Consider the following 15673-nt stretch of genomic DNA (forward strand, 5'->3'; position numbering starts at 1 on the left):
TATTAGCTTTGCTCTTTTCTCCAAATTTTTCCCAAATATTTTTGTATGTCTCACAATCATTTCCTACTCTGCTATTTAGATCCCCAACAAGGACCAACTTTTCCTTTTTCATTGTGTCAGCTGCTTTTTCTAAAGCCTCAAAAAATTCCTCCACTTGTACCTTAGTAGAACCTTCTGTGGGACCATAGGCACAAATAAGTCTCATCGTCCAGTCCCCATTCTCATATTTGCCCACATCACTCTACTTGAGACTGCCTGCCATTCAAGAAGATTATTAGCCTCATATTTAGTGTTGAATAATATTGCTACTCCTTCTTTTCCTTGATTGTCATTGCCTGAATATAACATTTTGTATTCATTGCTCAGAAAGATCTCTCCAGTTTTTGCCTTTTTTTGTTTCAGTCACCCCTATTATGTCGATCTGGTACTTCTCCAATTCCTCAGCTAGTTCCATTTCTTTGCCATTCAGGCTTCTTATGTTGATAGTACTGATCTTGAACTCTGGTGATGTTGAGTTGGGGTGAGTTTTAGGATTTTTAGTATTTGTTCCAGTAGCTGACTTTTCTGTATTTGCCCTGGTTCCCTGGAGAAAACAACAGTGGTCTTGTTTAACCGGGAAACGCCCCAGCAGGCATGAAATTTTGTCATGTTGTACCATCATTTTGTATTTTGGTTTAAGCCAATAAGAATACAATTTCGTCAGCTAAATCCCAAATTGCCGGCCTATCCTCGTTCATTCAGTATCCAGGTAGATATCCAACAGGGTGCACCAAGAGAAGGTGATGATTGAACGTTAGATCAGAAGCCCTGGTCGGTTCTCCACATTCCTTTAAAGGCTATGTGGAGGTCTCCTCTCGGTTATACAGCTTTGACCCTTAAGCACTCCTTAACAGACAGCATGGGTTTGCTAAAGGAATATCATGTTTTAGCAATCTACTTATTTATTATAACAAGGTGACAAATACACATACATAGTGGCATGCTCCAGAGGTCTGTGTTGAGGCCATTATTGTTTAATTTGTATGTAAATGACATCAGAAAGTGCTTAAATGGTGATATACAGTTGTTTGCAACAAAGTTGGGGAGAGTTATGAGAAGTATAACAGATGTGTAGCTTTGCAAGAGGACCTAAGCAGACTGTCTGAATGGGCAAGGGTGTGGATGTTAGTTTAATGTTGCAAAGTGTAAGGTGTTAAATAGGAAGCAAAGATGGGATGCAGGTATAGGATTGTTGGGAATATTTTGGAGGAGATGAAGGATTTGGGGGTTGTGTGCTGGATAGGGATTTGAATTTTTGTGGACATTTTGTTGAAATTGTGAGGACAACACAGTGGATTATGGGAATGATGTGGAGAACACTGACATGTAGAATAAGAATGTTTTGATTCCATTGTAGAAGACTATGATCAGGCCACATATGGATTACTATGCACAGATTTGTTGCCAGGAGGTTTTAAAAGGATGATGAGATGTTGGAGAGGGTTCGAAGATGATTGACTAAGTTGGTTTCTGGTCTCTGGAATACGAGGACAGATTAAGAGAATGCAAATTACAGATCATCTCTCCCCCCTTCTTTCTATCCACTAGCGGATAGAAGGAAGAGGGGAGACATGATCGAGATGTATTAGTTGGTAAGGGGTAATTACCAGATGAATATGGATGAGATATTTCATAGAATATCTGGAGAAGTGGTAGAACGAGAGGCCATTTCTGGAAGCTGTATAAGGTGGGTGTGAAGAAGGGGGTGAGGAGTAGATTTCTGCATGGAGAGTGAGTGGAATGCATTGCTTGCAATGAGTACAGGGACAGTGAATGCATTTAATTTGAGGCATGATGATCTGTGCATGTGAAAGTGGTACCTCCCACAGTGAGTCTCTTGACTTCATGGAGGTCTGTTAATAATAACAAATTAATGGAATAACCAAATGTTTACAATAATCTTTGAAATATCGATGCTAAATTTAAATTTTGTTTTATAACCATACAACAGTCCAATACAATTTTGATATTTCATGACCAGTTTCTGTCCAATAATTTTCCTTCAAATTAGTCTATTATATATCAAATATCTGATGTAATCAGCTCTTACATTTGAATCTCCTGAAGCACTCCTAACTTCATTAACTCCTATATCTTTCTTTGGGTCTTTCCCTGCAATTTTTGATTAGCACACTTTGCTAATATTCCACATTCTGTTTGAGTCATGGATCATCTATGCTTACACATTCTTGAATACAAATAATACAGTGGGGTGGCTGCACAATTTCTCTTCTCTTGGATCAATCACATCATTATGTTAAAAGAAATCTCATTCAAATCAATTCGCTATTTTCTGAGAAAAACAAATTTCTCAGATCAAATGAGTGAAATTTGATACCAACTATTACTAAACCTGATTTATACTCCTGACCTTGGGCATGCAATCTAATACCACTTTCCTTAAATACCCTTTGACTATTTCCCATACACCATACATGCTTTGCAAATTGTTATGCTATAACACTGCTGCATCCTGAATTTGTCAATCACTAGCTTTGATTCGACAGCATGTACAATTCTGTAAATGCTGTCGAAAGTTTTTTCACTTGGTTATGCTATAAATTAAAAATGGCAAGAAATTATATTCTTAGTTTAATCCTTTATCCAAGTGTAAGCAAGAAGTTTTTATGCAAAGTACCTTCACAAGTGGCTACGTGTATATATAGAGGCTAATGACTTCATACCAATTGCCTTAGCATCCCATCCTTTCACTTACTTAGAGGCAATTGATGTGAGTCATTAGCCTCTATATACAAGTAGCCCACTTGTGAAGATACTTCACATAAAAACTTCTTGCTTACACTTGGATAAAGGATTAACCAAGAATATAATTCCTTGGCATTTTTAATTTATAGTATAACCAAGTGAAAAAAACTTTCAACATCAATCTCTAATCCAAAGTATACTTTAATAATAAGGTGTGACACCTTTTGACTACATATATATATATGGATAATATATGACTTCTACATTACTTCAACCTTGGTATCTCTTCTGGGTCTGGCTCCAACTGATGAGACCTCAATGGTTGAAACTGATCTAGGTAGTGGCCCTGCCTATAATGCATTGCACTATACACATCCAAAAGGGTGTGCTTTGCATTATGGGATACTAAGGCAACTGATGTATATAGAGATTAATGATTTCACAGGTGCAAACACTGCTTGCTTACACTTGTAAGCAAAGGATTAAACCAAGGATATAATTTCTTGGCATCTTTAATTCTGTACATGCTGCTCCTTAAATTGAAAATTCCACATACTTAGCACTCTCTCAGGCCAAAGTTACAAAGCCTATTTGCTAATCAGATGCAAAGTGATTACCTTGGCTATGGACGAAATCTCTGATGCCATCATCAAATCAGATACTCTCCAACTCTAGGTACCTTCCATCATATGCTGCTTTAGGTAATTATCTCGGAACAGCTACATAAATTCCATTTCCTTTCCCCCCACGTCATTTTCTTCTGCCTATCTCTGGTCCCCATAATGATTACTCACTCTGTACTCATTAAGCTAATTCATGTCTTTCATATCTTCTTTGGGTCATTCCATGTGAAATCATCTGTATCCAATTTTCCTTTGAATATTAGTACTCAATGACCTGTCATGGCAAAGTAACTTGGCTTCCTTGAAACCTAGTTAATACTCTGATAGGGTCAGTTAATCTTATCTGCATGGTGTATTGTGGATGTTAATTTGTGTTTTCTGACCAGTTTGTTAGGATGAAAAACCTGAATTTCCAGGAGGAAAAACTTTGCCACCTCCATATACAATCAACTAACTCACCATCACATGAAATGATCTGATAAAGATCCTTCATGTGCAAGATGAGACTCAAACACAGGTCTTTCCAAACCAAGTAGAATGTTGAAACACTGAGCTACAGAATCTGTCATGTGAGAAATTAAAAATTAAATTGAAGCTGCCTAATTTTGTAATTTGATTAAAGTGAGTTATTTGGTTACCCTATCCTTTAGGGTAGAAGAAAATATTTTGTTTAGTTTTTCCTCACATTCTATTATGTCAGCCATTTTTATTTTGGCAGATCCACAGAATTTTTTTACAGTTTCACAGGGTTTTAAAATTAATCACAGTTCATTTCCATATTGTCAAATTTCTGATTTTTATTGTCATTTTAATAGGTAAAACCTATATGCCCAAGTCGAATCCACAAGTCTGATTGATCGTGTTTTAATGCATACACGTAGTGGAATTTGTATGTCCAAAATTATCTTGACTGAAGCATTTCTAATATGAAAAAATTGCTTTTTGAGAATTTTTCAAAAAAGCTGATTTGAAGCCCAAATAGAGTTGTGATCATGTTTTAATGTTTTAAAAAAACTTGATACTCTTGATAGGTTGCTATAAAGAAAAATTCGTCCCATTTTATTTTCATTATCTTAGTCAAGATAATGTTTTAAAATGTTTAAAATTTTTTGTTGTTATCTTCTAGCATATTTAGTACACTGCCTATCAAGACAATTAGGATCATGAGTGGCACTATGTGACAAACAGTAAATGAAAAGTAAAACTGTATAAATGCTTAAAAGGAAGAGAGAGAAAAAAAAAAAAAAGTAACATTTATGTATATTGCCAGCCTTGTTGGTCAACTGGTTAGCACATCTACTCTCCAACCAACAGGCTGCAGGTGGGTTTGAATCCTACCCTGGGCATTGATGTTTGTCTTTAGGTGGGAAATGGATTTCATCACCCAGTGTAAGACCACCCCACTTACTAGAGACCTAATGTAGCTTGAAAAGTTCTGTGTTTGGTCTCTAGAGATTGGTTTCCAGACCTTGCAACAACAAAAAAAAAAATCTATATAAAATCATTAAATACAGAAATAAAAAAAAAAATCCTTAACCCATAGTACGAATGTCCTATAAATTTACAAATAAACCTTTCATGAGCGGAAACACATAAAGAGGGTACATAAAGCATCAAACATTGGCAACATAAGATTACATTGCCCTCATAGATAAGTTACAGTTATAAAAGTTAAAAAAAAAAAAAAAAGTGTATTTTTGAAATTTTTTATTCCACTTTTACATTGCCAGCAAAGGTTGGTCGATTGGTAGCGCCTCTGCTACTAATGGCTCATGCAAAAAGTTAAGCAAGTTTGAGCGCAGTTAGTAGTTCGAACGGGATCAATCATTCGATGCTGTTGGCACACTCTCCCTCGATGAGTCTTTGAACTCCCTGGAGGTGTCACATAATAATAATAGAAGGTTTTTTAACTTGGGTATACTATGTTAAAGATACCAAGCAATTTTATAAGCTAGATTTTAATTCTTTTTTCCCAAGTAAGCAAACAGACAAGTCAAGTTTGCACCTCCACATAGTGCAAGTCTGAGGCAACTCGTGGTAAAGGTGGAGTAAGCTCTGATCACTTTCTTTAGTATTTTCCCCTAATGCAAAGCACATCCCCTTGCAGAGATGTATGATGCTATGCATTAAAGGCAAGGGCCACTACCCAGACCGGTTTCGACCTTTATCGAGGTCTCATCAGTGGGAGCCAGACCATAAAAATGCCAAAGGCGAAGTAATGCAGAGCTTATAAATTTTACCTAAACAAGTTGCACAAGGTGCTTTGACCTTATTAAATAAAAATCTCAGGATGAGAGTAAGATGTAGAAGGATTTTTAACTTGGGTATGCTATGTTAAAGATACCAAGCAATTTTATAAGCTAGGTGGGATTCAAATCCTTGGAAAAAAAGGATTAAAACCTAGCTTATAAAATTGCTTGGTATCTTTAATAATAATAATAATTAATGCTGGTATCATGTGAATGCAACATGATTCCTTCACAACACTCAGGAGGTCTTAAAAAAAGTGTCTTGAGGATGTACTAAATATACAACAAAAAAATTGAAATTTTCTTCATTATCAAAAGGCCAAATGGATGAAAATAAAAAAATGGGGCCAATTTTGCCTTATAGCCAACTATCAGGAATATTGCTTATAAGTTCTAGATTTTATTATTATTTGGATCCCCTCCCACACACACACACAACTTTTTTGCAATTCAGTCAACTGTTTTTAATTTTTTTGCAAATTTTGAGCTTTTTTCTGTCAAAGAAACATCAGCCAAGGTAATTTCAGCTAATGGAAAGAGTATCACAAACACCTAAAGCATTGGCTGCCCATCTTGAAAGAAATTGGCCTGAAAATGCAAATAAGTAGTGGTGTGCATGTATGCACAAACAGAGAGAGAGAGAATATAAATATTGCAGTAAAAAAAAAAAAAAATCAGAAATTGGGCAATCTTGAAATAAGCTGAGATTAATTTTACACCCTCCAAAATTTTGAAAATTTTATGAATCTGCAAATTAAAATGACCCATAATTAATTGGATGACAGAAAAAAAAATCTTTAAAAATATATTTTCTTCCATCTAAAGGATAGGTGACAAAATAACTTGCTTTCATCAAAATCAAAAATTATGCATAATGACTCCTCTCTGCTACTTTCCAGTTTATCAGTAACCCTATCCATTCTACTACTGGCTTTTATTACATACCAAATAGCCTCAATTATTTTGAAATTCTTTTATTAGCAATATCCCTCTCCCAAGTCCTGTGTTTGCTATCCTCTCAAAAAATATAATAACCCTTACATTCTATTCCTGTGATAATATTTTCTATTGTCAACCAAGTCTCACTAACCTACAAATTTTGGTCGTCATGCTAAATAATGCCCAAAACTTCCCACCTTTGTTAGTGCACATATACTGCAATATCCTCTTAGGCCCACAAGGTACTTTGAATGTTTTAGTGAGTGTCTTATTCAAATTTCAGACCTGAGAAACTGCATTCAGAATATTATTATCTTTCTCATTCTCACGCTCACCTCAAGAAAGCCTGCATTTTCTCCAATGGCTTAGTTTTCTGATTTTACAAATCCATTCTTTCACTATTTTGAATTTTTTTCCACATGGCATTCTTTCACTTAACTCCAAATCCATTATGTGCAATCTATCAGGTATATACTAGTTCATTCATCCATCAAGAAACATTACACAGGTACTCACACATAACCTATGCAATGACTCATGCAATCACAGCTTTCTTGAATTCATTTTTATAAGACTTCGGCAAGAGAAATTATTCCCAATATTTCTTCTCCCTCTTCCTGTGACTTCTTCGTATCCTCTTTCCATACTATTCATCCAGTCAAACCCTTTTTGAAATCTGATGGCATCACTCAGTGATTAATATCATTTAATTTAATACACCAGGAAAGTACAATTTTATCAAAAACTCATCAAGTACACCCAGGATCATGAAATCACCATTCAATGTTGTCTTTTTACTTTGGCTTTTTAGCATGTTAATTCTCTTACTTTTTTTTTTTTTTTTTTTTTTTTTAACTCTCAACTTTCTTTTCTTCTTCCATACTGCTTGTCTGATGCTGCTTCTTCTTCAAATGATCTAGCTTATTTTATCCTGTGCAAGACTATTTCACTCATTAACAGGACTTGATAAATTCTGCAACATCCTATTTGCTACACAAAAAATGTACTCATCCACGATCTCTCCCCTTTTTTTTTTTTTAATGATAATCTCAAGAAGTTAACAGGAGTTCCACAAAATGATTAGTGGTGCTATATCATTTTATGGTGGAGAAGATTCCCTTTGTGTGAGAACCAATCAAAGAGAGAAAAATTAGAATAAGAACAGTAAAAACCGTAAATTATAATTTTGGAAAATATAATTTATTACATTAATTTCTGTTACTAGAATGGCCTTTTATTATGATGCATATGCTTCTGTGCAGAGCCTCCATAGCAAAGTCAGACAGACGAAGTCCCTTTTTGGAAAGACCTGAGTTCGAATCCCTACTAAGACATGAAGAACCTTATCAGGGATTTTCAATTGAAAGTGAGTTGGCCAATCATACAAAGGGGACAGAGTTTTTCCTCCAGCAAAATGGCCCTGTGAGGGATACAGCACAAGAAAGGTAAGCTGGCTGCATTAAATTGCCCAAAACTCCTATTTAGGGGGGATTCAATCCATCTCGAAAATACACGAAATTGGTGGATGGATTTAATTTTTAGATTTTATTTAAATTAAATAAAGTTTATGTTGTCTGCAGCTACTTGCCAGCTGGGAAAAATCTACCTGCTACATGCAAGTAGATAAGCACATTTATCAAGCAATGCTCTTATAACCACATTGCTATTCTCATCCACCATTATCACTTGTGTTTTGTGTTATATCTTTCTTCCAACTCACACTTTCACCCACTTTGTCTTCATTTATTACTGTTTCCTAAACATTCACCACACTGTTATCTCCCTTTTGACACAAACATGTAGCACTTCTAACACAATATCTCTGACCATTTTTGTTCAGCACTCGCAAATCACTCAATTTCAATAGTGAATACACTGCATATACGCTGCATCTCAGTCTGTCATGAATTCTCTGAATAATAACAACTCTTCCCTCATTGTCCTCATTCATTTTGGCACATTATCTGCACTATAATGTGGAGATAATGTGGAGAATATAAATTGTTTCCGTCATCAGAAATAATGAATATAACTAGTATATCAATCAGAAAATCTGGGGTCAAAACTAATAGCTAAATTGATAATACACATAATTTAATACAGTTTTTATCCTGCTGCGGGTTGCACAAAATCACGTTGCGGCCCACTGGTCTGCTGTTGGCCACCTATGATTTAGATTACTTTAACTTAATGGCTTTCTTATTTTTGTTTATATTATCTAGAAGCACATACGTCTGTGGCCAACTCAATCAACAATTCCTTCAGGTTTTATCAATCAGTCTATAAAGTTTTGTCATTTTCAAAATTCTTTACATTTTCCCACAATAAAATTTACATATTTCAATCTACAATTCACATAGATTGAAATTTCTTTCAGTAAACTAAAATAATAAAACAATACTCATTTTTACATTAAAGATATCAAGAAATTATATTCTTGGTCCTGCTCAGCGCTTGATCACTTCCTATTTCAAATTATTTATGCACTCTTGCATCCTAAACCAATCTAAAGACATCATTACTAACAAAAACATAACTGATAAACTTTTTTGGTTTCATGCATCTATGTTCCAAACAGCTCATTATAGCCTATATATAACAAAAGTATTAATTCATAGCATGCCCACTTACCCAACACCTCGAAACAAAACAGGTGCAATGTTCTTATTGCCTACAACAGTAGGAGCATCAAGAAGATCTGAAGGATCTGCTACAATCAGAGTATGCTGAAAGGATAAAACATGATATTTTTATTAAAATAGCACAAAAAAAAATTAAGTGATCAACAGTTTGATGATTATAATATTACTACATTAGTATATGCAGTAATATGATATTCAAATATTCTCTAGTTTATTAATATTCAAGACTGTATTTTGATTTTATATCATCTTATGTAATTATAGAAATAATCAAAAATCAACAAAATGTATCCTCCATTCTAAACTTTAATCCTATTTCTGAACTTCTCACATGAACGTCTCAGCTTCAGCACCATAAAACCATTGTCTTGACAAGCTTGGATGAGAAACAACTGCTAAATCGATTCCTTATGATCTACCAAGTCAGCCAAATATATAACCTATTACAATGTCAGAAATAATAACATTGTTTACTGACCTCACAGTAAGTACAACGAATAATTCCGTGTGTGTGTGTGTGCGTGCGTGCAACATAATATCATACATACATACATGAATATTTTGTGTAAAAAATGGTGTCATTATATAAAAACGCAAATGCAGAGTGATGATGGGTATGATTTCTGTCTCTATTGTAGTATGTGTGTCACAAAATTACAGTCACTCATTCTCTCTGACCAATAATTATATCAACTTTGTTTTGCCAGCCTGGCTGGCCAAGCAGTTAACATACCCACTGTCCAACCACAGAGTGCAGGTTCAAATCTTGCCTCAGGCAGTGATGTTTACGATTATCTTTGGATGGGAGATGAATTTCAATGCCAGGTGTGAGACTACTGCTCCACTTATTAGTGGCATGAAATGGCCTGGAAAAGTTCCATCATGTTCAATCTGTACAGATTTTCCAGGTTATGTGAAAAATAAATAAAAAATATAAATTTTCTTAGCCTGCCCACAGTACTGATGTACTATAAGGTTTCCAATCTCTCAAAGGTGTGACACACACACACAGTAGTAATTATAATAACAATATATTATTATTATTATTTGTAACACTTAAAAAGCTAAGGTTACGAGACAAGTTTTCCTACCCACTATGTATTACAGGAGGAAAAAAAAAAATTCAAGTTTTTTTTTTGAGGGGGGGGGGGATGAACCTACCACCCCAGAGATTAACTCAGCTTCAGCTAAAAAGGCTTAGAAAGTGTTCCTTCCATCTTTAGTCTGCAGACCCTTCTGACAAAGGAGAAATGTATTATTCTTCTGAGTATGCCAACACTTTATGTCTAATTAGATATAGAATATAATAGGCACTTGCAGTACTGTGTAGCTAAAAATTAAAATTTTACCCAGTAGCATAAATAACTTAAAAGCATTATTTAAATAACGTTGAATATTTCAATATCTTTACTGCTATTTAATGAGAGCTAGTTGATTGAATTGGACTGACTACTAACTCTTCATCTTCATTCATTCATCCTTGCCCTCAAAAATTAACAATATCCAGGCATTTAAAAGAAATGTTAGTCAGAAATTTATTAGGATGCTATATTGGTTTTCAGTGCTTCAGGAATAGAAATGCTCCATTTAAAATAAAAAAAAGGTGTGTATTATATAGTTCTGGAAATTTCAATGATCAAAAGAAGAAATCAAATATAATAATAAATTTACCAACCACCTTTGAATAAAAGTTAAAGCAGAAACAGATTTAAAATATAGAAAATGTATAAAACTTTTAATTAACTCAAAATAAAATAATCAAATGATTCTGTTTCTTTAGTAGAGTGTGCTTCTATTTCACCAAGCAATATGCTTCTGTACATTTTTTTTTTTTTTTTTTGCTAAAGTCGAAGCAAGCATTCCTTCTAACTCTAAATTTAGCTGGAATGATGAATCTTCAGACTAAAAGAAATTGGCTGACTTAGTTAAAAATATGCACAAATTGCAATAACTGGAAGCAATAATAAAAGAAAAATTTTGAATTGGTATTAAATTTTAAATTTAGAATATACAGTAATCTCCTATTTATCCGACCACTCTGGAAAGACAGTTTGCAACTCTGATAATTGAAGGGTTGGATGTTTCTGTATAAGAAGTTGATCAGTTAATTAAAGTGTCATTTTGAAAATTGAATAAACAGATTACTGTATTAACTATCCCAGTTCACAGAGTAGATTGGAACAAGTTGGACAGGCATTTGTGATTCAAGAATCATTACCTGTTTTATATTTTATGCATTCTGCTAATTTTGCAATCCAAATGCCATACAAACATTTCAAATGAATAAATCTACACATTAAATCCATTACAAACTACTGAAATCTAAAATAGAGAATATAGTACTTAGCATACTTATACTGAAAAAATGACTAAGTGAAATATCTATAATAAAAAATATTTAATAAAATATGAATTCCATTACTATGTTGCTTACTTTTCCATCATCTGAAATATCATAATTAAGATGATCAATAACAGCTGTTCCTTCCTCATCGATTTCAAAGCCACATTCATTTGCCAATTCTCTTATGACATCCCCTAAAGATAAAATAAAATAATCAACTTAATGAAGAAATGTTAAGCATTTCGTCAGTATTTCCAATCCTATTTCCATTATTCAACATTAGCATCCACAATAAAATATAATAAAGTATATAAAATACTAGCCAACATATCTTACAATCACAGAAATAGAGCCTTATATTTCTGATATTTTAAATTGAATTATTAGATATAATTATTCATGTACCACAAACTGCAGATGTAAAGCTTATAAAAAAAATTTTTTTTTTTAAATTCTTAATCAGAAATATGGGCATTACCTAAAAAAACTCACAAAAATGGCCATGCTACCAACTTACTGGGAAGGGAGATTTAGCAATCTCCCCAACTACCCTTTAACAGAGGATGAAATGAAGATAATTTCTTGAGGTCACAGATTTGCATGATCCATAAATGTTTTCATATCTTGATTCTTCCATAGTCTTAGTGATTGAGCTAAGATGTTGTTTCACTTCAAATTCACAAAAGCCATTTCTAGTCACAAAATGTCAAGCTTAAACATTCCTGTTTCTGAAATAAAAGCCCATTGTTATTTGAAAAACAACATAAATCTAGTATTTCTGGATCTCTACAGGGACAACAGTCATGGATCCAAAGAATTACAGCAGAAGGATGAATCTTCTATGAAAATGCTAAATCAATAAGCTTAATAAATTCTTAGATAATACAATGTTATACCAATTGTTAAAGTAAAAAAACTAAAGACATATCATGCCAGATACCATATCTTCTTCCACAATTCCAAATTGAGTTGTCCTTTGAAAACAAAAGTTGATTGTATTAGCAGTTTTGAATATAAAATTGCAAAATTTCTGTATGACATTCTCTGTCCTAATACAGGTTATTCAAATTCATACAATCAAAATTCTGCCTATTTCCTTTCAAAATTAAGTGCATTAAATTAAGTATTTAATGCATTTAGTACTCATTCCTTCAATATCAATGGTGAGGATCACACCTCCCTTTCAAATTTTCTTGCTGATGATTCAGAACATTTATCTCAATAAATGTCTCAGAGCTATTTAAATTTGCTAAATCCGGTTATGTCACCTGGAAGAATAAACTATATAAACAAGTTGAATAAAATGCCATAGGCAGTACATTAGCTCACTGACTACTACAAACTATATTTGAGAACATCTGCTTTATTCATCCATCTTAAAATCTTTGCATTCTGGGTTAACTGATGACATTTTTGCCATTTGGAATTCCAAACATACGAATCAAGATCTACATTTCATTTAAAAATCACTCCCATCATCCCCTTTTGTGGTTCAACAGCCAAAAAAGAGAAAATTTTATGTCCCCAGGCTTAATAGCTGACATATGCAAGTTACTTAGCTTCTTAGACACTAGCTTACTACTTATGATAAAGCAGCTAATCCTATCTGTAATAGATAATGCAAATTATCTATTACAGAAATTAAACATGAGTTTCCAGGAGGAAAAATCCTGCAAAACCTCTATATGAGACTGCTAACTCATCTTTAGCTGAAAAGTTCTGATAAAGGTTCGTTGCACCCTAGAATTCAAACCCAAGTATTTCCAAATGAAGAGTACAGTCAATACTGGCAGTTGTGCAGGCCCTGGTGAAGTCTTGAGGAGCAATACCTTTCATTGATGTTCAACCCAAATGTGAAATTGATGGTCATCTATTTCTTGCAAATCTACTTCTTTGGGAAGTGCATCAGTTTTTCGCATTAAAAAAATATTCAGTAGTCAAAAATCTGATAAGAATTCAGGACTTACATAATTTGGCCAGAAGTACTTCAGAAAAAAAATCTTCACCATTAAGCAATGCTTCAAAAAATTCTCCTTGTCTACAAAATTAAAGTGAAATGCACAGGATCCCTATTATTTGTGTTTAAAAAAAAAAAAAGAAAAAAAGTGCCTATGAATGTGCTGTGAGGGTTCCAAGCATTTCGCTAATGCTACCTTCAAACCTATCAACAAAATTTGCCAATTATTCCAAATCTTAACAATGTTTCTATTCATTAAGTTTGAAGAATTGCAATTTTTAAAACAAACTGCATAAAATAAGTTTTCTCCCCTTTCTTTTAAGTTTTCCCCCCCTTAGTGTTATAGAAAACAATGTCTTTTTTTTAATCTTAATTGACTGCAAGCACATACATAAAATTAAAACAATATATTGCTAGGAATGCAGTTATAATCACAACTTGCATTTCAATTTACCACTGTTTCTAGATTTATATACTAATACTCTTGAAATATTTAAAATTAAATTTCTTATATTTAATGGCCACTAGAGTGCTGTGTTTGTTTGAGATAGCTGTGAAATGATAAGTTTAAAATTGTGTGGCATTAGCAATAATTGTTTTTTTTTTATTATTGTTAGCATGACAGTTGTGATTGGTATGTGGTGTTCAGTGTAGTTACAATTCTGTATTTATATTTTTTTGTTTCTTGCATGCAAGCTTTGAGTAAGAGTTAAATGGTAGTGAAATGCAAGATTGCACAAAAGACAAATGCAAGTGGCATGGATTTTTCGAAAAAGATCAGCTGCCGTGAATGCAGTATGTATGATTGGGAAGAGATTGGAGATATTTATGTGAAGAGGAAAAATAAGAGAGAGATGAGAGTTTGGGTATGTAAGAAGTGCAGCATAATTATGGATTATGAGATATCATTGAATGCAAGTGGTAGCAGGCAAAAGATCATGGATGTAGCTATGGAATAAGTGGAGTTGACAGTATAGCTGAGTGCTTGAGCAGTAATGGTAAGACAGCAGGCGAAAGTGGCGATGAGCTAGCGATGTTAATTGGTAAGACAGCATGCATAGATAACAGCAAGTTAGCAGTGGTAAGTGGTATGAGAGACAGTGGTGAGTTAGCAGTGTGACAGCAGATGTGCAAAGTAGTGAAAATGTAATTTGCATAAATGGCACTGAAAAACTAAATGTATGAGGAATGAACTGAGGAGAATTACAGATTTACATGAATGTGAAGAAGAATGGGACAAAAGATTTGAAAGAAATATTGAATGATTTGAGAGTACATACATTTGATGATAAGAGGTGTGGTGAATGAAAAGGAGCACAAGGTCTGTTTTCCAGGAGGTAAAATGAGCAGGATGGTTTAGTGGTAGTTGACACAAATGATTTGACTGGTAATAAGAATGTAAGGAGGGATGTCATGAGGCTGTTAATAAGAGTGAAAGATAACCGTGCGGTAGGTAAGGTAGTAAGCATGTTGTCCAGGTATGATGATGAGTTGAGAAGGCAAGCAAAGATCATGAATGGTATGCTAGCAGAGTTCTGTGAGAAGAAAGTAATTCATTTTCTTTCATTTGAGAGGTAGATAGAGTTGTATAAAAGAGATGGACTATATTTGAATAGAATTGATGTGAGTCAGTTGGAGAAGCTGTTGCTGCAAGAGAGAATGACTGAAGTGAATGTAAGACCTGAGGAAGCAAGTGATGTTGTGGAAGAGCAGGAGAGTAAGGTAGGCAAGTTGGTGAATGGAGAGGTAAGTGGAACAAGTGAAGAGAATAAGAGAGAAGGGAATACAGGTGGAAACACAGGGAAACGGGGGAGGTCAGGGTGAAAAGTGTACATGATGGTTTCAGGAGCAGCGAGTGTGCAAGAAAGGATTACGACAGTCAAGGATGTGGAGGTGACATTTCGGTCTGGAGAGAGGTGTAATATCAGTGATGATAAACAGGAATGAACAGCAGACAGTGTAGAGGAGAAATGTCTGAGAAGTGGGATTGTGGGACTTGTTATAGAAACAGAAATAAGCTAGTGTGTATGTTTGCAAATGATAGAAGTATTCAAAACAAGGAATGAAATTGTAGCATTAACAGAGTTCATTCGTCCCAAAAATTGTTGGTATGAGTGAGACATGGTTGAACAAGGATGACCATGGCCGAACCAGGCTGACCACTATCTAAGTGA

The 15673-nt window shown here is 34.1% G+C and overlaps 1 protein-coding gene across 1 annotated transcript in view; it reads right to left on the reverse strand.

Annotated features, from left to right (window-relative positions):
* Ost48 (dolichyl-diphosphooligosaccharide--protein glycosyltransferase non-catalytic subunit Ost48) overlaps nucleotides 1–15673 on the reverse strand; it is a 98580-nt gene that overhangs the window by 54510 nt on the left and 28397 nt on the right. Inside the window, exons 4-5 of the mRNA XM_090391409.1 lie at nucleotides 11633–11736; nucleotides 9188–9282 (exon numbers count right to left, since the gene is read on the reverse strand). Coding sequence (XP_090247535.1) covers nucleotides 9188–9282; nucleotides 11633–11736 — 199 coding nt within the window. The remainder of the gene's footprint in view (nucleotides 1–9187; nucleotides 9283–11632; nucleotides 11737–15673) is intronic.

The sequence above is a fragment of the Typopeltis vanoorti genome, chromosome 4 (genome assembly GCF_054136105.1).
Source record: "Typopeltis vanoorti isolate ZY-2024b chromosome 4, IOZ_Tvanoo_1.0, whole genome shotgun sequence".
NCBI classification, from domain to species: Eukaryota; Metazoa; Arthropoda; class Arachnida; order Uropygi; family Thelyphonidae; genus Typopeltis; species Typopeltis vanoorti.